Source organism: Oncorhynchus clarkii, chromosome 22 (genome assembly GCF_045791955.1).
Source record: "Oncorhynchus clarkii lewisi isolate Uvic-CL-2024 chromosome 22, UVic_Ocla_1.0, whole genome shotgun sequence".
Classification (NCBI taxonomy): Eukaryota; Metazoa; Chordata; class Actinopteri; order Salmoniformes; family Salmonidae; genus Oncorhynchus; species Oncorhynchus clarkii.
Genome location: NC_092168.1, coordinates 163727 through 187994, shown reverse-complemented (window position 1 = coordinate 187994; position 24268 = coordinate 163727). Strand labels below are relative to the sequence as shown.

Here is a 24268-nt window from a genome sequence, read left to right as displayed (position 1 = left end):
CTATGAAAATGTCACTTTTGTTACTAATGTAACCAGAACCATGCATAATACACATCCACTAATAATGACCAAACTCTAATGTAACCAGAACCATGCATAATACACATCCACTAATAATGACCAAACTCTAATGTAACCAGAACCATGCATAATACACATCCACTAATAATGACCAAACTCTAATGTAACCAGAACCATGCATAATACACATCCACTAATAATGACCAAACTCTAATGTAACCAGAACCATGCATAATACACATCCACTAATAATGACCAAACTCTAATGTAACCAGAACCATGCATAATACACATCCACTAATAATGACCAAACTCTAATGTAACCAGAACCATGCATAATACACATCCACTAATAATGACCAAACTCTAATGTAACCAGAACCATGCATAATACACATCCACTAATAATGACCAAACTCTAATGTAACCAGAACCATGCATAATACACATCCACTAATAATGACCAAACTCTAATGTAACCAGAACCATGCATAATACACATCCACTAATAATGACCAAACTCTAATGTAACCAGAGCCATGCATAATACACATCCACTAATAATGACCAAACTCTAATGTAACCAGAGCCATGCATAATACACATCCACTAATAATGACCAAACTCTAATGTAACCAGAACCATGCATAATACACATCCACTAATAATGACCAAACTCTAATGTAACCAGAACCATGCATAATACACATCCACTAATAATGACCAAACTCTAATGTAACCAGAACCATGCATAATACACATCCACTAATAATGACCAAACTCTAATGTAACAGGTGAATAAAGAAAATGAACTCAAACTCTCTCTCAAGCACAAGCCCACATGCTAGTGAGTTGAAATGTAGTCTTCATATTTCAAGTCTTGGCAACTTGGATCTATTAGCTAGATAACAAAGGTAGAATAGTTTAACTGTTATGAACAGCCTGTTTTAAAAAAAAAAAAAAAAGTGTGCTCGAGGCTCATTAGGCGTTCTCAGCTGTTAGAAGTCTCGAACTGGCATTAACAGACGATTGCCATAATTTTTTGAAGTTCCACCTCTGTTATTACATTCAACAAAGCAAACATTGATATACCGTTATAGAATGTAAAGAAGAAAATCCAAACTGGTCTGTGCGTCAATACCAGTATAGTAAAATACAGTTTTCTGCCCAGTCCCAGCATTGGGCTCCCGACTGGCGCAGAGGTCTAAGGCACTGCATCTCAATACTAGAGGCATCACTACAGCCTGGTTCAAATCCAGGCTGTATCACAACCGGCTGTGATTGGGAGTCCCATAGTGCGGCGCACAATTGGCCAAGCCTTGTCCAGGGTTTGCCTAGGGTAGGCCGTCATTGCAAATAAGAATTTGTTCTTAACCGACTAGCCTAGTAAAATAAAAGGTAAAAAAATATATATAATAAATAAAAAAATAAAAGCATGTGCATGAGTCTTCCCAAGCATGTGTGCGCTAGTACTCACCCAGTACATCAGGAGGTTCGGTTTGGAAGCCCTCTGGTTGTTGTCCCTGCAGCATGTCCAGCAGAGCCTGTAGGCTGCGCAGGCACAGCGAGGGGTGGGAGAACAGAGTCTCCTTGATCAGCTCAAACACCCCACACAGACCAATGCCAATAATCTAGAGAGAAAACACAAACAATTATCAGATATCTCCTAACCTGCCTAAATAATTACCACCCCGTAGCACTCACATCGGTAGCCATGAAGTGCTTTGAAAGGCTGGTGGTCATGGCTCACAACAGCATTCTCCCGGATACGAAAGACCCACTCCAATTCGCATACCGCAATTCGCATACCGCCTTAACAGATCCACAGACAATGCAATCACTCTATTACACGCCACACTGCCCATTCCCACCTGGACAAAAGGAACACCTATGTCAGAATGCTATTCATTGACTACAGCTCAGCTTAACACCTTAGTGCCCTCAAAGCTCATCACTAAGCTAAGGAACCTGGGACTAAACAACTCCCTCCGCAACTGGATACTACACTTCCTGATGGGCCGCCCCCAGGTGGTAAGGGTAGGAAACAACACATCCGCTACGCTGATCCTCAACACGTGGGCCACTCAGGGGTGCATGCTCAGTCCCCTCCTTCACTCCCTGTTCACTCATGACTGCACGGCCAGGAACAAATTAAACACCATCATTAAGTTTGCTGATCACCGACAACGATGAGACAGCCTATAGGGAAGGGGTCAGAGACCTGACCGTGTGGTGCAAGGACAACAATCTCTCCCTCAACGTGATCAAGACAAAGGAGATGATTGTGGACTACAGGAAAAGGAGGAAAGAGCACAACCCCCATTCTCATCGACAGGGCTGTAGGGGAGCAGGATGAGTGCTTCAAGTTCCTTGGTGTCCACATCACCAACAAATGAACATGGTTCAAGCACACCAAGACAGTCGTTAAGAGGACACGACAAAACCTCTTCCCCTCAGGAGACTGAAAAGATTTTGCATGGGTCCTCAAATCTTCAAAAGGTTCTACAGCTGAGCTGGTTGCATCACTGCCTGGTATGGCAACTGCTCGGGCCACCGACCGCAAGGCACTACAGAGGGTAGTGCGTACAGCCCAGTACCTCAGCTTCCTGCCATCCAGGACCTCTATACCAGGCGGTGTCAGAGGAAGGCCCTAAAAATTGACTCCAGCCACCTTAATCAGACTGTCCTCTCTGCTACCGCACGGCAAGCGGTACCGGAGTGCCAAGTCTAGGTCCAAGTGGCTCCTAAATAACTTGTACCCCCCAAGCCATAAGACTGAATAGCTAATCAAATGGCTACCCAGACTATTTGCATTGCCCCCCCCCCCCCCACCCCCCACCTCTGGAACGCTGCTGCTACTCTGTTATTATCTATGCATAGTCACTCTAATAACTCTACCTACATGTACATATTACCTAAATTATAGACGCTTCTGTCTATATAACATAACATGAGCTGGTAAATATGGTAAATATGTATAGGTATTCCTTTCTAACGCGGCTCTTTTGAAAGATATCACGTAGCAGAAATGCAAAAGCGTTGCTCTCCACTTTCTGTGGGACCGAGTTTTGAAAATAGTGGAATTAGAGTATGATAGCTCAGGAGATGGAGAGAATTCTTAAACTGGATTGAAAATATGCAGAGGGAGAACACACAGAAGGCTGTTGTATAAAACACCTGTCTCCGGATTACATCTTCAAACTGAGGGAAACCATGGCATCCGTGATAGAGGGAGAAACGTCCATCCATGTCTAGCTACATTTTCAGATATTATACGGTCAAATTTTGTCAGTAAGTCATTTTCATTTCAAGTTGAAGGGTACTGTTAGCTAGCTATCTAACATTAGCTGGCTGGCTTTAACGTTACGTGTATGATCTGTGTAGTAATACTAGTCTTATCTCAGAGCAATTTGCATTGCTAGGTATAGCCTAATGTTAGCTAGCTAACATTGAACCTGGTTGGTTAGCTACCTGCAGATTCATGCAGGGTAGTAACATGAGTTGGGATTATGGTTTATTGTTTAGCTAACTAGCTACCTACCTACCAGGCTACACAAAAGACTCCGCAAGTAACCATTTCACTACACCTGTATCCTGTGTATGTGACAAATAAACTGATTTTATTTTACATGTGTTTACCAGTGACGGTAATGTGAAGAACGTGACCTGCACCAAAGTCAAATTAGGATATAACGGGTGTGTTCTTAAATTTAATCTGGAGTGCCAGTGTGCTCACGCTCAGAGCGTTTCACTCTCGGAGCGTTGAAAGTGCACACCTGAGGCTTTGGCCAAGGAGTAGGGTTATTCTGAGCATTCTGACCTCACACCGGCAGTCAAGCACCCAAGATAACGTTGGCTAGCTTGCTAGCTACTCCCAGACACAAATGAGAGAACGCCTCACTGATCATTTTACTCGCACTAGCAGAGCTGGTTAGGCTGTTTTCATGATATCCAGAGCGTTGGTGATGAACTGTGCTGCTGGCAACTATTTCATTAAGCTTTTTTGCCCACAGTTACTGACACCGGCCATATTCAACAGGTGTTGAGCGTTCGCAAAGTCATCAGTTATTATTAGTTAGTGCTACAAATTCTCTGATAGAATGCCCTGCTTTTATTTGTCACACTCACAACCGTAAGCCATTTTCTGTAATTGGCTCGCCATTAAATAATGATCTTGTTGAGAGTTTATTTTCCTGTAATAATGAAGACACATTAGCTAAAGTATAGATGTTGTCAGCTATATGATATGGTCATTATTTGAATTGGCTCGTCAGCTAACAAGCTAGAAACAAAAAGGTTGCTTTTAGTTTGCTAGGTTGACATATACAACATTTCATTTTTAAACGGGTGGGTTTATTGGTGTTAACATACACTAGTTATGCTATTTTGGACTACCATGCTGCTGTCGTCATGCAGACTGTTTTTGTTTAGTGACAATGACAACAATGACAAGTTTGAGGTTGGACGATTAAAGAATGTTCATGATGTTACTGCGACAACTGTCGATAGACGTAGTATAAACAAGCCTTTACTTTTGAAATCTTTGGTTGTTTAGTGCGGCAGGGTAGCCTAATGGTTAGAGCGTTGGACTGGAAGTTCAAACCCCAGAGCTGACAAGGTACAAATCTGTCGTTCTGCCTCTGAACAGGCAGTTAACCCACTGTTCCTAGGCTGTCATTGAAAATAAGAATTTCTTCTTAACTGACTTGCCTAGTTAAATAAAGGTAACACACACGGCCTAGGAACAGTGGGTTAACTGCCTGTTCAGGTGTGTGTGTGTGTGTTACCTTTATTTAACTAGGCAAGTCAGTTAAGGATGTGAATCCTCATCCTCTTCGATATATGGGGCGCTCTTAATTTTTGGATGAAAAACGTTCCTGTTTTAAACAAGATATTTTGTCACGAAAAGATGCGACTATGCATATAATTGACAGCTTTGGAAAGAAAACAATGACGTTTCCAAAACTGCAAAGATATTGTCTGTGAGTGCCACAGAACTGATGTTACAGAAAAAACCAAGATAAAAATACAATCAGGAAGTGCCGCATTTTTTGAAACCGCCTCATGGCAATGACTCCTTATATGGCTGTGGAGGAGCTAGGAGTCAGCTTACCTTTTCCACGTTTTCCCCAAGGTGTCTGCAGCATTGTGATGTATTTGTAGGCATATCATTGGAAGATTGACCATAAGACCATCTACCAGGTGGTCGCTTGGTGTCCTCTGTTGCAATTATTGCGTAATCTCCAGCTGCAGTATTTTTCCGTTTTCTTCTGATAAGCCAGCTGCCACCACTGATAGATTATCGAATAGATATGTGAAAAACACCTTGAGGATTGATTCTAAACAACGTTTGCCATGTTTCTGTCGATATTATGGAGCTAATTTGGAAAAAAGTTTGGCGTTGTAAGTGACTGCATTTTCTTTTTTTTTTCTTAGCCAAACGTGATGAACGGAGCTCTCTCTCTTACACAAATAATATTTTTGGAAAAACTGAACATTTGCTATCTAACTGAGAGTCTCCTCATTGAAAACATCCGAAGTTCTTCAAAGGTAAAAGATTTTATTTGAATGCTTTTCTTGTTTTTGTGAAAATGTTGCCTGCTGAATGCTAGGCTTAATGCTATGCTAGGCTATCAATACTCTTACACAAATGCTTGTGTAGCTTTGGTTAAAGCATATTTTGAAAATCTGAGATGGCAGTGTTAACAAAAGGCTAAGCTTGTGTTTCAATATATTTATTTCATTTCATTTGCGATTTTCATGAATAGGAAACGTTGCGTTATGGTAATGAGCCTGAGGCTATGATTACGCTCCCGGATACGGGATTGCTCGACGCTAGAGGTTAAGGTGTGAAAGATGCTGAATGGGTGTAGACAAAGAGCTCTCCAGTAGGTGTACAAAAACATTTAAGGGCCATTTTCTCAAAAGTGAAGTGGTGTTTTTTTATCCGTTATTTTACCAGGTGAGTTGACTAAGAACACGTTCTCATTTACAGCAACGACCTGGGGAATAGTTACAGGGGAGAGGAGGGGGGACGAACGAGCCAATCGTTATCAACTTTCTAAGCAGAATTACTTTCCCATTGTTCCTCAACTGTAGTGTATGATATACCATTTTCTAGCTCTGAGTCTATACTTTTAGAGTAAAAAAAAAAAAAAAACATTTCAAATGTTGCTACATGAGACCAAATCGAGCCGGTCGGTCACCGATGATGTGCAACTAACTTAGGAGCAATGCTCCCTCTAGGCTACCAGCATGCAGGGAGCACTCATGCAGCTCCCAGGGACTGCCAGGTAAAATAACTAAATCAGCCTTCAAAGTTTTCCCCATTAGTTAACACTATAAACATTACCCTTTACTGTGGGAATTGTGATCGAATCAATGCAATATTAGCCACTTTCAATGCAACATGAAACAAAAACTATGCAAGGCTTAGCATGCAAAACAAACTACGCAAAATATTTTGTTTTAGGCAGAGCGCATCAGAGTAAGATTCTATTGCAGGCACGACTCAGGCCTGTACTCTACACAGACCGGTGCACCATAACCAATCAGAGCTGTAAGTAGGCCTATATGCAAACAGACCACTGCCATATATTTATGCCGTTTACTTTGAACTACACTGTTTTACAGCATGAGTGGCCGCAATTATTATGCCCTTGTTTTGAGATCAAAGCGAGAGCTGCATGTAGTCAGTAATGTGGGAGTGATTGCATCCTACAAGAGTACCAAACCTGTCCATTTCTAGCCATCTTTGAAAAGTGAGTTAGGTAAAATAGCTTTTTTTTACATCTTAAAAGGCAACAGCAGCCATCAATTAGCCATCGATGACAGGCTAATTGCAGTCTGCAAAAGAAGACTGATCTGGCTCCCAGGCTAGCCCATTCCCTGTTGTCACATGGGCTGCAGCCCAACTCTTAGATTTTTTACACTAATTGGTATTTTAACCAATCATATCAGATATTTTTCAGAGCATATCATATCTTTAATCTAAGCCTAGAGGAAAGTCTGTCGTCAGGCCCGGAGAGAAGCCAAAGTCAGTCCGCTACCCAAGAGTAGTAAAGAGGCCTTTACTGGTTCTAACAGCAGACCTATCAGCTTGCTGCCAGCTCTTAGCACACTGTTGGAAAAAATGGTGTTTGACCAAATGCAATGCTATTTCTCGAAGTAACAGACTTTTAGCATGCTTATAGAGAAGGGCACTCAACATGTACTGCACTGACACAAATGACTGATGATAGTTTGAAAGAAATTGATAATAAGACGACTGTGGGAATTGTACTGTCAGATTTCAGTGTCAGCTCTGATAATATTGACCATAACTTATTGTTGAGAAAACTTGTGTGTTATGGTTTTTCAACCTCTGCCATATTGTGGATTCAAAGCTACCCATCTAATAGAACGCAAAGGGTTATCTTTAATGGAAGCGTCTCTAATGTCAAACATGTAAAGTGTGGTGTACCGCAGGACAGCTCTCTAGGCACTCTACTCTTTTCTATTTTTACCAATGACCTGCCACTGGCATTAAGCAAAGCATGTGTGTCCATGTATGCTGGTGATACGACCATATACGCATCAGCAACCACAGCTAATGAAGTCACTAAAACCAATAACAAAGAGTTGCAGTCTGGTTTGGAATTGGTGGCCAGTAATAAACTGGTCCTGAACATCTCTAAAACTAAGAGCATTGTATTTGGTACAAATCATTCCCTAAGTTCTAGACATCTGCTGAATCTGGTAATGAATGGTGTGGCTGTTGAACAAGTTGAGGAGACTCAATTACTTGGCGTTACTTTAGATTGTGAACTGTCACAGTCAAAACATACAGTGGGGAGAACAAGTATTTGATACACTGCTGATTTTCCTACTTACAAAGCATGTAGAGGTCTGTAATTTTTATCATAGGTACACTTCAACTGTGAGAGACAGAATCTAAAACAAAAATCCAGAAAATCACGTATGATTTTTAAGTAATTCATTTGCATTTTATTGCATGACATAAGTATTTGATACATCAGAAAAGCAGTACATAATATTTGGTACAGAAACCTTTGATTGCAATTACAGAGATCATACGCTTCCTGTAGTTCTTGACCAGGTTTGCACACACTGCAGCAGGGATTTTGGCCCACTCCTCCATACAGACCTTCTCCAGATCCTTCAGGTTCCAGGGCTGTCGCTGGGCAATACGGACTTTCAGCTCCCTCCAAACACATTTTCTATTGGGTTCAGGTTTGGAGACTGGCTAGGCCACTCCAGGACCATGAGATGCTTGAGATTAATCAGAATAGTTGGGTAACATAGATAAGATGTTTTATTTTCATTATATGCTTGTGAGTTACTTCTCATTTAGAATGTATCTTGTTGTACTATAGTGGTGGCCATTTGCAGTTATCCTTTCTCTGTCCTGGGTTCAGTTACTTGGGCCGCAGAGAGGGGAGAGGTCAAGCTTATCTTCATATGTAAACATATCTTTTAAACCATGTGAAGGGGTGACTGAGGGGGAACCAATTATATCTTGGCTCCACAATGTCTGTGTGCCAGTCACTGTGTCTCTGTGATCTTGTCCAGGAGGGGTGTATTTGATATATGCCTGTTGATGAGGTTTTGTTTTTGGTCCTGAGTGGTAACAAGAGCGCGATAACATAGTTTAGGAGACAAAGCTGAACGATAATTTATAGCCAATGCTGTCTGGCTATGGGATACTTCTCTCTCAAGTAAAGTCTTCCTTTGTAATGTTCCTAAGATCTGTTATTCGTCATGTGAGTTGAGATGGGTGTGTCTTGGCTATAAATGATACTAAGAACTGTTTTGTAAGCACTCTCAGATAATTAATTTATAGACACTGAATTAATCTGAGAGTCACAGGGTTGTGATGGAGCTCATATAATTAAAGGACTTTATGATAACTCTGACTTGTGTGTGGTTTGCTCTCATGATTTGGTAAATACAGAAAATTTCCACTACAGGAGCCACTCCTTGGTTGCCCTGGCTGTGTGTTTCGGGTCGTTGTCATGCTGGAAGACCCAGCCACGACCCATCTTCAATGCTCTTACTGAGGGAAGGAGATGGTTGGCCAAGATCTTGCGATACATGGCCCCACCCATCCTCCCCTCAATACGGTGCAGTCGTCCTGTCCCCTTTGCAGAAAAGCATCCCCAAAGAATGATGTTTCCACCTCCATGCTTTACGGTTGGGATGGTGTTCTTCGGGTTGTACTCATACTTCTTCCTCCAAACACGGCGAGTGGCGTTTAGACCAAAAAAAAAACAACATATTTTTGTCTCATCAGACCACATGACCTTCTCCCATTCCTCCTCTGGATCATCCAGATGGTCATTGGCAAACTTCAGACGGGCCTGGACATGCGCTGGCTTGAGCAGGGGGACCTTGCGTGCGCTGCAGGATTTTAATCCATGATGGCATAGTGTACTAATGGTTTTCTTTGAGACTGTAGTCCCAGCTCTCTTCAGGTCATTGACCAGGTACTGTCGTGTAGTTCTGGGCTGATCCCTCACCTTCCTCATGATCATTGATGCCCCACGAGGTGAGAACTTGCATGGAGCCCCAGACCGAGGGTGATTGACCGCCATCTTGAACTTCTTCCATTTTCTAATAATTGCGCCAACAGTTGTTGCCTTCTCACCAAGCTGCTTGCCTATTGTCCTGTAGCCCATCCCAGCCCTGTGCATGTCTACAATTTAACCCTGATGTCCTTACACAGCTCTCTGGTCTTGGCCATTGTGGAGAGGTTGGAGTCTGTTTGATTGAGTGTGTGGACAGGTGTCTTTTATACAGGTAACGAGTTTAAATACTTATGTCATGCAATAAAATGCAAATGAATTACTTAAAATCATACAATGTGATTTTCTGGATTTTTTTTTAGATTACAGACCTCTACATGCTTTGTAAGTAGGAAAACCTGCAAAATCAGCAGTGTATCAAATACTTGTTCTCCCCACTGTAGATTCAAGGGTTGTAAAGATGGGGAGATTTTTTTGACACCACACGCCACAAAGCAAGTCCTGCAGGCTCTAGTTTTACCTTATCTTGATTATTGTCTAGTAATATGGTCAATTGTTGCAAAGAAATAACTAGTTAAGCTGCAGCTGGCCCAGAATCGAGTAGCAAGTCTTACTCTTCATTGGGCTAATATTAATGCCAGTCTCTCTTGGATAAGAGTGGAGGAAAGACTGATTGCGTCACTTCTTGATTTTATAAAGACACATTAATGTGGTAGATATTCAAAATAGTTTGCATAGTCAACTTACACACAGCACTGGCACACACACTTACCCCACCAGACATGCCACCAGGGGTCTATTCCCAGTCCCAAGGTCCAGAACAAATTCAAGAAAACATACAGTATTATACAGAGCCATGAGTGCATGGAACTCCCTTCCATCTTATATAGCGCAATTGAACAGCAAACCTGGTATCAAAAAACACATAAAGCAACATGTCTGTCATATTCTATTTCTACCTTTCCACCATCACTCTGCTTTTGAAGTAACATAACAGATGGGATTGGTTACCTTGGGAAGCTTGATGGCAGGCTCACGGAACTCCTCCTCGCTGTCCGAGTCGCCGCTCTGCACAGAGCTCCTGGAGGCCAGGGCCAGGGATGCCTCCCGCTGCTGCCATTCCAGCACGCAGTGGCGCACGTTGCAGTACACGTTGAATGCCGATGGGTTGCTATGCAGCTTGATTTCCGGCATGCAGAAGACCCCATCAAGGTTCTTTGTCTGTGGAAGAGAGAGTGTGAAAAATACAGCCATGACTCGCAAATAAACTTACTACGATTTTTTCTCAGCAGTCACAATGGAGGCGGGTTGGCCCTTAAGCCATCATTAAAAAAAAAGAAGTTGGGGATTTTTACCTGGAAATGCCCCCATGAGCACTTCAAATGTGGAGTCAAATAAAAGCTAAGAGTTTTTTTTAATGAAGGCATAACCATTTTCTATCCCCCCCAAAAAATTGTGGTCAAATAGAAGGAAAAGGTGTCTTAGAAAACATCTAGCAGAAAAAGTCTTAAAGGTACTAGAAATACATCAACACAGCAATGTTGAAGTAAAGACCCCTGCCAACTAATATATTTAGTTTTGCAGAACTTATTTGCCTTCTCTAAGTTTAAGAAATATTGCCTAAGGTCTTATAATTTTGTTACCAAAAACCCACATCTTTTAAACTCTCTGGTATAAGTGGGACGGTAGCGTCCCACCTCGACAACAGACAGTGAAATTGCAGGGCGCCAAATTCAAAACAGAAATCCCATAATTAAAATTCCTCAAACAAACAAGTATTATACACCATTTTAAAGATAAACCTCTTGTAAATTCAACCAGTGTCCGATTTCAAAAAGGCTTTACGGAGAAAGCACACCATGCGATTATGTTAGGTCAGCGCCTAGTCATTGAAAACCATACAGCCATTTTCCAGCCAAGGAGAGGTGTCACAAAAGTCAGAAATAGCGATAAAATTAATCACTAACCTTTGATGGTCTTCATCAGATGGTACTCACAGGACTTCATGTTACACAATAAATATGTGTTTTGTTCAATAAAGTTCATCTTTATGTCCAAAAACCTCAGTTGAATTTGGTGCGTTATGTACAGTAATCATTGTCTCAAACAAACATCCGGTGAAAATGCAGTGCCACATCAAATTACAGAAATACTCATCATAAACATTGATGAAAGAAACAAGTGTTTAACATACGATTAAAGAAAACCTTCTCCTTAATGCAACCTCTGTCAGATTTCAAATGGCTTTAAGGGGAAAGCACACCACGCATGTTAGGTCAGCGCCTAATCACAGAAAACCATACAGCCATTTTCAACCAAGGAGAGGTGTCACAAAAGTCAGAAATAGCGTTAAAATGAATCACTTACCTTTGATGATCTTCATCTGGTGGCACTCCCAGGTCTCCATGTTAGAAAACAAATGTCAGTTTTGTCCAAAGGCACAATGCGCGCTCAACATCAAGATGAAAAGTTTTTAAAAAGTACAATAAAAGTTAGTAGAAACATGTCAAACGATGTTTAAAATCAATCAGGTTGTTTTGTCATAAATAATCAATAATATTTCAGACGGACAAAAGCTTTGTCAATAGAAAAGGAGAAACTGCCTCCCGGGTGGCGCAGTGGGCTAGGGCACTGCATCGCAGCGCTAGCTGTGCCACCAGAGACTCTGGGTTCGCGCCCAGGTTCTGTCGCAGCCGGCCGCGACCGGGAGGGTCCGTGGGGCGACGCACAATTGGCCTAGCGTCGTCCGGGTTAGGGAGGGTTTGGCCGATAGGTATATCCTTGTCTCATCACGCACCAGCGACTCCTGTGGCGGGCCGGGCGCAGTGCACGCTAACCAAGGTCGCCAGGTGCACTGTGTTTCCTCCGACACATTGGTGCGGCTGGCTTCCGGGTTGAATGCGCGCTGTGTTAAGAAGCAGTGCGGCTTGGTTGGGTTGTGTTGGGGAGAAAGGGGGGTAAAGAAAAAAAAGCAGAAACAAGAAAGGAGCGTTCCCGATCATACACAGGACTCATGTCTGGAAATTTCCACTGTCCAATCATTGAAAGTGCTGTATCTCCCTCATTTTCAGAGTAAACGCCTGAAACAATGCCTAAAGACTGGCCACATGTAGAGGAAGCCATAGAGATTGTGAACTGGGTCCTAAGTCTTTGTTTGGTGGATAGGCTTTCAATGGAAAAACAGCCTTTCAAAAAAATAGTACTTCCTGGTTGGATTTTCCTCAGGTTTTCGCCTGCCATATCAGTTCTGTTATACTCACAGACATTATTTTAACAGTTTTGGAAACTTCAGAGTGTCTTCTATCCATTATATGCATATCCTAGCTTCACGCTTTTCATCCAAAATTCTGAATGCTGCCCCCTACCCTAGTGAAGTTAAGATATTTTCTAATTTCTCTCCCTCAAGAGGGAGAAAAATGAAAGTTCACAGAACTAACAACTGAAGGTTGACTTAACAATTCCTGTTTTTAATGATGACAACTTGGGTTTATAATTTAAGTGATTAAAACACAACGTTACCAAATCAGTAACCGAATGACTGCAACTGAATTGGCAACAATGGAAATTCATAGTAGTCAAACTACAGTTGAGTCACCTGTTACTGTACTCCCGTGCACTGGCATACTGTTATGTTCAGCTCATAACTGATTTATTTCTCATTCTGTTGCATGGTTGTCAAAGCAAGAGTGTTAAAACAGTCTGGACAACCCCTCTCTCCAGTTAATGTCACCACTCCTGGCTCTTACTGACACCATCCCATGTACATTACAGTACAAGAGATTAGAGTACAGTGCAATTTACTGTACTCTACTAAACTATTTACACTTGACTGTACTATAGTTCATCCCCAATTAATTGAGGTTGTTCTGAGGGCAACTCAATATGAGAAAGTTAATGTTTCGTACACTGTGCATCTATATAACTATTATTATTAGATTATTTATTCTGGGAAAACCCACTAAGACCATGGTCTCATTCCCAAGGGTGCCCTAAACACAACAATCAATACAACAAACAAAACAGCAATCAATAGAAAACACAAACGTATGAAAAAACGTTATAGTCCTCAGCCACTAGGTCCTCAATGAACACCCTAAACTGCACAAGTGGCACCAGAACATCTAATTGTAATGAGTTCTGAAAATGTATCCAGCAGTGAGGTGCATTAAAACAAAAGCGGATTGCCAAATTCGGTGGAGACCCGACGAACCTCAAGAGTTAACCAACCCTGTGACTGGTAACTCATGTCTTTATACCTCAACAACAAAGTTAGGTAGGTCGGAAGCTTCTGTACTTCCCCAAAAAGGGAATAGTGACGTGCTCCACATTAGTGGTTCCCAAACTGTGGGGTGTCCCCCCCCTAGCGTGGGGCACATATGGGTCCACAATTCCACAATTTTTTTTAAGAAACTTGAAAGTTGTAATAACAGAATGCACAAGGTGCAATTTCAAAATTGGGTAGTGCATCATCAGTTCCTCTTGTCATGTTAGTCAATGCATATAATCAACTAGCCCAGGTCAGCTAAGCTTTTTTTATTTAGATTTTTTAGCCCATAGATGTTGTCATTTTTTGGTCACTCAAATATCACATGAACACACATTAGACATAGCAAAATGTATAGAGAATTGCAGGAACATCTGCTTTAAAACTGCAACATTTACTTTGCACCCCATGACAAAATGTGTAGAATTGCAGAAAATAAGCTTAAACATGCAAAACTCTCCACCAAGAGGGGTGTGAACGGTTTGTGTCATGAACAGTGCTTGTGGCCATAGAAATAGACAAGGCACACGCAGTGGGGGGGCAGGACATTCCCCAATGCTCTATTTTACAAAAAGGCCACTTTAAATCTTAGCTTTTTAACTAGCTCATCAGTATGTCTTTTTAAACATTAAATCCTTGTCAATCCAAAAGTCCAGATATTTATAGAAGGGAACCCAATCAATGAATAAATATCTAATCCATCTGAAAAACACACGAGAATTGGAGAACATGTATTTTGTTTTGCCAACATTAAGTACAGGTTTTAAACCAACCAGGGCATTTTGTAAGGCAACAAAGTAAGATTGCAGCTCTAACAACACCTGGGGCAATGGCATACATAACAGTATTGTCTGCATACAAATGAACAATTAAAAGTTAACAGATAGCCCAATATTATTTATAAAAATAGTCAAGAGAACAGGTTCCAATACCCACCCATAATATTGAGGAATCTAGACTAAACACCATCAGAAATCACACTGTTCTGACAGATAATTCTCAAACCTTTGAATGAGTGCATGATTGTCAACAGTTTCAAAGGCCTTGGAAAGCACAATGATTATTATTATCCAAATCAATTTAACATCTAAAACAAGCATAGCCGTTCTAAAACCGGATTGGTGCACATTAAGAAGTGTGAGAGAAGTTAAATAAGTTATTCGCTGAGAGTTGGCCAAGGATTCTAAAACTTTGGAAAGGCAAGATCATTTGGAGATTGGACACTAGTATCTAAATCAGAAGGATCTTGTCCTTTATGTAGGGGGAAGACAGGTGCCGCTTTCCAGATATTGGGGATAACACCAGAAACAATTGTAACATTAAAGATATACAGTACCAGTCAAGTTTGGACACACCTAGTCATTCCAGGCTTTTATTTATTTTTACTATTTTCTACATTGTAGAATAATAGTGAAGACGTCAAAACTCTGGAATAACACATATGGAATCATGTAATACCAACAAAAATATGAGATTCTTCAAAGTAGCCACCCTTTACATTGATGACAGCTTTGCACACTCTTGACATTCTCTCAACCAGCTTCATGAGGTCACCTGGAATGCATTTCAATTAACAGGTGTGCCTTGTCAAATAGTGGAATTTATTTCCTTCTTAATCCGTTTGAGCCAATCAGCTGTGTTGTTAAAAAGTATGTGTGGTATACAGAAGATAGCCCCACTTGGTAAAAGACCAAGCCCATATTATGGCAAGAACAGCTCAAATAATCAAAACGAAACGACAATCCATCATTACTTTAAGACATGAAGGTTAGTCATTTCGGAACATTTCTAGAACTTTGAAAGTGACTTCAAGTGCAGTCGCAAAAAACATCAAGCGCTCTGATGAAACTGGCTCTCATGAGCACCGCCAAATGAAAGGAAGTTACCTTGCTGGAGAGGATAAGTTACCAGCCTTGAAAATTGCAGCCCAAATAAATGCTTGACAGATTTTAAGTAAGACATCTCAACACGAACTGTTCAGAGACAGCGTGAATCAGGCCTTCATGGTTGAATTGCTGCAAAGAAACCACCACTTTTTATTCAACTAGGCAAGTCAGTTTAAGAACAAATTCTTATTTACAATGACGGCCTACCTGAAGGCAAAAGGTCTCCTGCATGTATGTGGGCTGGGATTAAAAATTAAATAGAAATATAGGACAACACACAAACACACATCACGACAAGATAGACACCACAACACTACATAAAGAGAGACATAAGACATCAACATAGCATGGCAGCAATGAAAGGACATCAATAAGAAGAGACTTGCTTGGACCAAGAACACAAACAACGGACATTAGACCAGTGGAAATCTGTCCTTCGGTCTGATGAGTCCAAATTTGAGATTTTTGGTTCCAACCATTGTGTCTTTGTGAGACACAGAGTAGGTGAATGGATGATCTCTGCATGTGTGGTTCCCACCGTGAAGCATGGAGGTGGTGGTGTGATGGTGCTACAGCTGGTGTTAATGTCTGTGATATATTTAGAATTCAAGGCACACTTAACCAGCATGGCTACCACAGTATTGGGCAGCGATACGCCATCCCATCTGGTTTGCACTTAGTGGGACTATCATTTGTTTTTCAACAGGACAATGACCCAATGCCTATAGGCTGTGTAAGGGCTATTTGACCAAGAAGGAAAGTGATGGAGTGCTGCATCAAATGACCTGGCCTCCATAATCACCCGATATCCCAATTGAGATGCTTTGTGATGAGTTGAACTGCAGAGTGAAGGAAATGCAGCCAACATGTGCTCAGCATATTTGGGAACTCCTTCAAGACTGTTGGAAAAGCATTCCAGGTGAAGTTGGTTGAGAACATGCCAAGAGTGTGCAAAGCGGTCATCAAGGCAAAGGGTGGCTACTTTAAAGAATTTCAAATATATTTTGATTTGTTTAACACTTTTTTTGTTTACTACATGATTCCATGTGTCATTTCATAGTTGAGGTCTTCACTATTATTCTACAAATGTAGAAAATAGTAAAAATAAAGAAAAAGCCTGGAATGACTAGGTGTCTAAACTTTTGACTGGTATTCTAGGTCAACAGTTCTGCAACAAGTGGGGCAGAGAGCTGCAGTAAGGGATTAAGTGAATCCTCACATGGCCCAGGTGAAGTCATGGGGCTCATACCTGAAAATGGTTAAGAGAGCCGCAGGTCTGGACGAGAGGGAAGCTGCGTCGGAATAATCCTCCTCTGCAATTTCTAACTGGATTCCAGTTTGCTTCCAATGGAGTACAGCAAAACGCAGTGGGATGTGTTAGTACGGGAAAGTGGTCCAAAGTAGTATCCTCAGTAGCTACTGCAGATGAGCCAAGTCTCATAGACCAGTGGTTCAGAACCTTTTTTGATTACTGTACCACCAACTACCGCCTAGTTAAGTAAAGGTTAAATAAATAAATAAAACTGAAGTACCCCCCTCATGTGCATTTTACCAGTAAGCCTATAGTCTCACGAGTTTAAGTACCCCATACGAATAGGCCAAGTACACCCAGGGTTCCTAGTACCCCTGGTTGAAAACCACTGACAGAGCATCCTGGATTTCCCCCTCGGTCATTTAGAATTGTTGCATCAAAAACAGCACGCAGTCTTGAAGTCTCCTTAACCAGAGCAAGACTCTCAGCACCCTATTCTCCTCTAGTAGCTTTATCAGATGGATATATGTACACATCAGTTCCTCTTCGACTACAATGAACATGTCAAAGGTCTCACATTTAATGACTTTGCTGTCCATCTCCAGATCTGACTCCAAAACAGAACAGTGACATGCTTATTCTGAGGTAAGAAACTGCTGTCCCGGCTACAAGAGGCAACCGCAACGTGAGACAAGCTTTGCCCGTTACAGCCAGGTAACCTAGATAGTCGAAGCTAGCCTGCTAATGCTAGCTCCAGGAGACAGCAAAAATCCATCCAAACACAGTGTTAAAAAGCAGCACCAATGCAGTTGTCATGTCTTTACTATCCTTGAATTGAAGACTTATAGTTTTTAATCAAAGATTCTCTGTAATTACTATTAAGCAATCAACTGATTAATCATGTGACTGTAATTAACTAGGAAGTCGGGGCACCAAGGAAAAATATTCAGATTACAAAGTTATAATTTCCTAAAACAACTTTTCTGATATTTTATCTGATCAATTAGTCTTCGAATTAATTAATTATTTACTTCACCTCACGTTAGTCTCATTCCAAACGTAAATTGTTGGTTATCTGCACGAACCCAGTCTTCACTATGAGTCATCCATACATCAATTGTCTTAAATCATTTATTTATTACTAACTAAGTAAGTTGCATAAACAAACAAACAAACAAACAAGGTAAATGTGGTTACAAGAAATGAGTGGAATGTGCCCTAGTGGGCTAAACCGGCAAGGCAGCTTGTTAGACAAAAGGGGAAGTGGGGGTCAACTAAGAAGTCACTACAGAGTTAATAATTATAACAATTGAAATGCTAATCCTTTACACATGAACGCTCACTCATTCGGGAACAATTGCAATCAATATATATATATATATATATATTTACGCTCAGTATGTCGTCTTGATCGCTGGTGAAAAGTTTGTTTCTTTTGTAGAATTGTCCGTCTCTCTCCCTCGGTTGTGGTTAGAGGGGATAGTTCAGAGTGACATTTGTTTTGTTATAGAATGGATGTTTCGGCGGTTGTTGTTCTTCGCGTTCAATGATACCGAATTCCTAGCTGCAGACTAGTAATTAATATCAAAGACTTGTTCTTATTCTGTCGGTATCGATAGTCTAAGGGTTTAACCACGTGGTATGGTTAAAAGATTCAGCAATGGTCTACAACCTTTGTCCTCTCCTAATGGAGAAAAACATGGTCTGGTGATAATTTCTCAAAGTTGGGTTTTATTCGGAATTGCAGAAAAGGGGCTGTCCCAGGATGCCTGACCCTAACTGCGCTCAGGGGCGGTCCTCTGATTTAGTTCAACTCAAAAGGGAATTGGAGTTTCCTTCATTAAACAGTCCAAAATCACATTACACAATTTTACAAACAGTATCATACTCACTCATTCATCTTATACCACAATTATATCTGAGCCTATTATATAAACAGCGTTATGGTAATGTGGCCACACCGTCTCTCTTGAGCTTCCCAAGTTGTGACAAACGGACCAGTTCGTAGCTGGATTCTTCACCAATCTTTTATACTTTCTCCGGAACATGAAACTTGTTCGTACCTCAAGTTCTGTGAGGTGGAAGAAATTCCTTTGTGCTCTATGAAAATGTACTATGCCTCTTGTACTATGGGGACATGTGGCAGGGTCTTCTCAGGAATTTACGACCTCTCTCTGTCCACAGCAGCCTAGTTGAAGGAGGCAAGGGGGAGGCAGGGAGAAGAGGATGGGGCTTGCTATACCCAAAGAGGGCAACGTCATGACACCGTGGTCCCAAAAACAAATGGTTAAAACAAAGGTTTTAAAAGTATAAAATGTATAGGTGTCTCAGAAATATAAAAAACTTATAGCAGCAAGCTTTTCTTTTTAAAGTATAAAACACAGAAGCGTCCTGATGCATGCAGACACCAAACTTTTCTGCTTCAGAGGTCACGAATCCTACAAATGATCACAATCAATTAGCTTAATTTCTTCGAGACCAAGTTACATTTCAACAAAATAATGTTGCAGGAATGCTAATTTTATCCATTTCTATCTACAGAAACAATTTCAGAACCATCTGAGATGGTGGGCGTCATGGCTTGCTGACAAGACATGGAACGATACATTGTCAATAATACATGTCTTCATTTTTTGCTAAACATGGCTCATCTGGAAGATAGGGAGTCAATGCTAAGACCAAGCTATCAAAATAAAAAGGTTCATTAAAAAGTGTTTCCAATATCCTTGAAGAATGTAAGTAAACACACTGGTTTGAGACCACAAAATCAACCAAATCCTCTAAATAGCGATGCTAAATTAGCTCTGTATTCAAAATACAAAATTATCTAAAACATTTGGGATAAAATTATAGGCTCATTATAAATTTCAACACACTTTCTACCTGGCTTTAGTAAAGTTCAGCCTGGAGTATGTTTCAAAACCTCCCAGTTTAGAATCTCTGTTCTAAATGACACCATTAGAGAGACAGACTAGTACGTGGGCTAGGGAGTGAAGCTACACAAGAGAGACTATTTACTTTGCTTTAAGTCAAGGCCATAGAAGCCAATGTGTCCAAGGAACTAGCTGCTAGAGTCTCAGCAGTTGGGTTAAGAACACATTCTTATTTTCTATGACGGCCTAGGAATGGTGGGTTAACTGCCTCGTTCAGGGGCAGATTTTCACCTTGTCAGCTCGGGGATCCAATCTTGCAACCTTACAGTAAACTAGTCCAGTGCAATAAGGACCTGCCTCTCTCTCGTTGCACTCCACACGGAGACTGCCTGTTACGTGAATGCAGTAAGCCAAGGTAATTTGCTAGCTAGCATTAAACTTACCTTATAAAAAACTATCATAATCACTAGTTAACTACACATGGTTGATGATATTACTAGATATTATCTAGCGTGTCCTGCGTTGCATATTTTCTCACTGAGCATACAAGCATACAAGTATGACTGAGCGGTGGTAGGCAGAAACAGGTGTGTAAACATTCATTCAAACAGCACTTTCATGCGTTTTGCCAGCAGCTCTTCGTTGTGCGTCAAGCATTGCTCTGTTTATGACTTCAAGCCTATCAACTGGTGTAACCGAAGTGAAATAGCTAGCTAGTTAGCGCGCGCTAATAGAGTTTCAAACGTCACTCGCTCTGAGCCTTCTAGTAGTTGGTCCCCTTGCTCTGCATGGGTAACGCTGCTTCGATGGTGGCTGTTGTCGTTGTGTTGCTGGTTCGAGCCCAGGGAGGAGCGAGGTGAGGGACGGAAGCTATACTGTTACACTGGCAATACTAAAGTAACTATAAGAACATCCAATAGGCAAAGGTTAATGAAATACAAATGGTATAGAGAGTAGTAGTGCTATAATTCCTAAAATAACTACAACCTAAAACTTCTTACCTGGGAATATTGAAGACTCATGTTAAAAGGAACCACCAGCTTTCATATGTTCTCATGTTCTGAGCAAGGAACTGAAACGTTTCTGAAGCTTTCTTTCATAGCACATATTGCACTTTTACTTTTCTCCGACACTTTGTTTTTGCATTATTTAAACCAAATTGAACATGTTTCATTATTTACTTGAGGCTAAATTGATTTTATTTATGTATTATATTAAGTTAAAATAAGTGTTAATTCAGTATTGTTGTAATTGTCATTATTACAAATAAATAAATAAATAAATAAATAAATAATCGCTGATTAATCGGTATCGGCTTTTTTGGTCCTCCAATAAATCGGTATCGGTGTTGAAAAAAAAATCATAATCGGTCGACCTCTAACAATAGGCTTACTGGAGGTTATTTCACACAGTCCCTCGATAAGAGCTACAAAGCTAATATTTGCGAAAACACTTCACAGTTGTGTTCTGTGGGTGTCACCGAGTAGACTGCTACCCCATTTCATTGCTTCACATTATCTAGTCTATATATGGCATGATGTCACCAATTGTAACCTTCTGCATCACTTTCAAAGAGGTCATTTTAATTTGAAGGCAAATCGTAAATTCCTCTATAGTGTCTAGTCCTTACGATGGTGAAGGGGTTAAACCAAGGCCTCATACCTTTTAATGGGTTAATAAATTGTGTTATGATAAACTAAGGTCTCTTCTTTAGGAGACCTCTCTGTGTGTGTGGTAACATCTGCTTTGAGTGTTGTGCCCTTCAGACACTCTCAGAAGGCAGAACGTTCAGACTCCTCCTGTCTGGGCCCCACCTGGCTATCTGAGGTTCTGAGAATACGACTGGTTTTCTAAGAACTTTCTTTGAACCACCTCGACGCAGACGACACCATTCTGTATACATCTGGCCCTTCTTTGGACACTGTGTTAACAAACCTCTAAACGAGCTTCAACACCATACAACAATGCTCTTAAATGCTAGTAAAACCAAATGCATGCTCTTCAACCGATCGCTGCCCGCACCCACCTGCCCGACTAGCATCACTTCTCTGGACGGCTCTAACTTAGAATATGTGGACAACTACAAATACCTAGGTGTCTGGCTAGACTGTAAACTCTCCTTCCAGACTCACATTAAGCATCTCCAATCCAAAGTTAAATCTAGAATCGGCTTCCTATTTCGCAACTAAGCATCCTTCACTCATGCTGCCAAACTTAACCTCATAAAACTGACTAGCCTATCGATCCTAGACTTCGGTAATGTCATTTCCAAAATAGCCTCCAACACTATACTCAGCTAATTGGATGCAGTCTATCACAGTGCCATCCATTTTGTCACCAAAGCCCAATATACTACCCACCACTGCGACCCGTTGGCTGGTCCTCGCAATATATTCGTTGCTAAACCCACTGGCTCCAGGTCATCTATAAGTCTTTGCTAGGTAAGGCTCCACCTTATCTCAGCTCACTGGTCACCATAGCAACACCCACTCGCAGCACACGCTCCAGCAGGTATATTTCACTGGTCATCCCCAAAGCCAACACATCTTTGGCCACCTATCCTTCCAGTTCTCTGCTGCCAATGACTGGAATGAATTGCATAACTCAATGAAGTTGGAGACTTAGATCACCCTCTCTAACTTTAAGCGTCAGCTGTCAGAGCAGCTTACCGATCGCTGAAAGTGTACACAGCCCATCTGTAAGTAGCACATCCAACCAACTACCTACCTTATCCCCATATCTGTTTTTCTGCCATTTTGCACACCAGTATTTCTACTTGCACATCCTCATCTGCACATATATCGCTCCAGTGTAAATTGCTAAATTGTAATTACTTCACCACTATTGGCCTATTCATTGCCTTACCTCCTTACTTCATTTGGACACAATGTATACAGATTTTTCTATTGGGTTACTGACTGTACATTTGTTTATTCCATGTGTAACTCTGTGTTGTTTGTCGCACTGCTTTGCTTTATCTTGGCCAGGTCACAGTTGTAAATGAGAACTTCTTCTCAACTGGCCTACCTGGTTAAATAAAGGCGAAATAAAAAATGTAATAAAGAACACAAGGCTAACGGAGGCCTGAGGTAAACAGCCAAACTGTCAGAAAATGCTTAGACTCGTTCACCTTGTTATGACCCTATACTTGTGATGAAAGGTCAAGTTTCGGTCAAACCCACTGAGCTTTAAATTGCTGACAAGATGGTTGCTGCTGTCAGGGGGAAGCTAGATTTGTTAAAATGTTATTGCCAGGGAAACTCATGCAAGGAGGCCTATGGAGGCTATATGAGTTACAGGATGTCTTAGACATTTTGCAGAACCTGGGGAAAGCGATCATATACTGTACTCTGTACCAACGTCTGCCTACAATTGTATTACTAAAGGAGAATTTGTATACTTAACCAAAGAGTGTTTCCTTTCCATTAGTAATGTATGTTTGATTAAGTATATAGACTTGATCAACTGTTGAAGAAATTTACCAACAGTGGCTAGCTCACGCCACATAACCCGGTCCGGTCGAGCCTCACTAGCCAGATGAAGCTAGCTGGCTGCTTATAACGTTAGCTTTGGGCAACAGGGTTAAGTAGCTGGCTAGCTGTTCAATTTCAATAGGCGAACAACAATACTTGCTCATAAGGATTCCTAAATCATTGCTAAGAATAGGGAAAACGACTGAAATTTCTACTGGTCGTATTGGTGCTAGCTTGGTACCAAGCTAAAGCTAACTAGCTACCAATCCCAGAAGTTGAAGTTGAACAAATAATGCTTTATTACCAACGCAGTATTGTGTAAACATCGTTCGTGGCCAGTGTTTGCAGATTTTACTTGTACAGCTTTGACAATGCTACTGATAGTAGGAGCGCTTGGCTTGCACGTGCAAATTCAGAACACACAACATTCTATAATAGAACTGTGTTAATGTCACCTGTTAAGTCCACTTCAATATGTACAGATGAAGTGGAAGAGACAGGTTCAAGAAGGATTCTTAAGACTTCATCAAATTGAGACATGGATTGCGTATGTATGCCATTCAGAGGGTGAATGGGCAAGACTAGATTTAAATGCCTTTCAACTGTCAAGATCTGCATCAAAAACAGCAGCTCTGGTGGGTTTTTCACACAACAGTTTCCCGCATGTATCAAGAATGGACCACCACCTAAAGGACATCCAGCCAACTTCACAACTGTGGGAAGCATTTGAGTCAACATGGGCCAGCATCCTTGAGGAATACTTGACACCTTGTAGAGTCCATGCCCTGACGAATTGAGGCTGTTCTGAGGGCAAAAGAGAGCGCAGCTTCATATTAGGAAGCTGTTCATAATGGTTGTACACTCAGAGTATAAACAGTGTATTCGGAAAGTATTCATACCCCTGGACTTTTCCCACATCCACCCCACCTTATCAATGGCTGAGCTCTTTAAAAATCACCACTTCATTAAGTCAGG

The 24268-nt window shown here is 41.1% G+C and overlaps 1 protein-coding gene across 1 annotated transcript in view; it reads right to left on the bottom strand.

The window, feature by feature from the left end:
• Positions 1-24268, bottom strand: part of LOC139380072 (E3 ubiquitin-protein ligase MYCBP2-like) — a 275571-nt gene that overhangs the window by 228921 nt on the left and 22382 nt on the right. The window contains exons 3-4 of the mRNA XM_071122535.1: positions 10557-10766; positions 1499-1652 (exon numbers count right to left, since the gene is read on the bottom strand). Of these exons, the coding sequence (XP_070978636.1) occupies positions 1499-1652; positions 10557-10766 (364 nt within the window). The remainder of the gene's footprint in view (positions 1-1498; positions 1653-10556; positions 10767-24268) is intronic.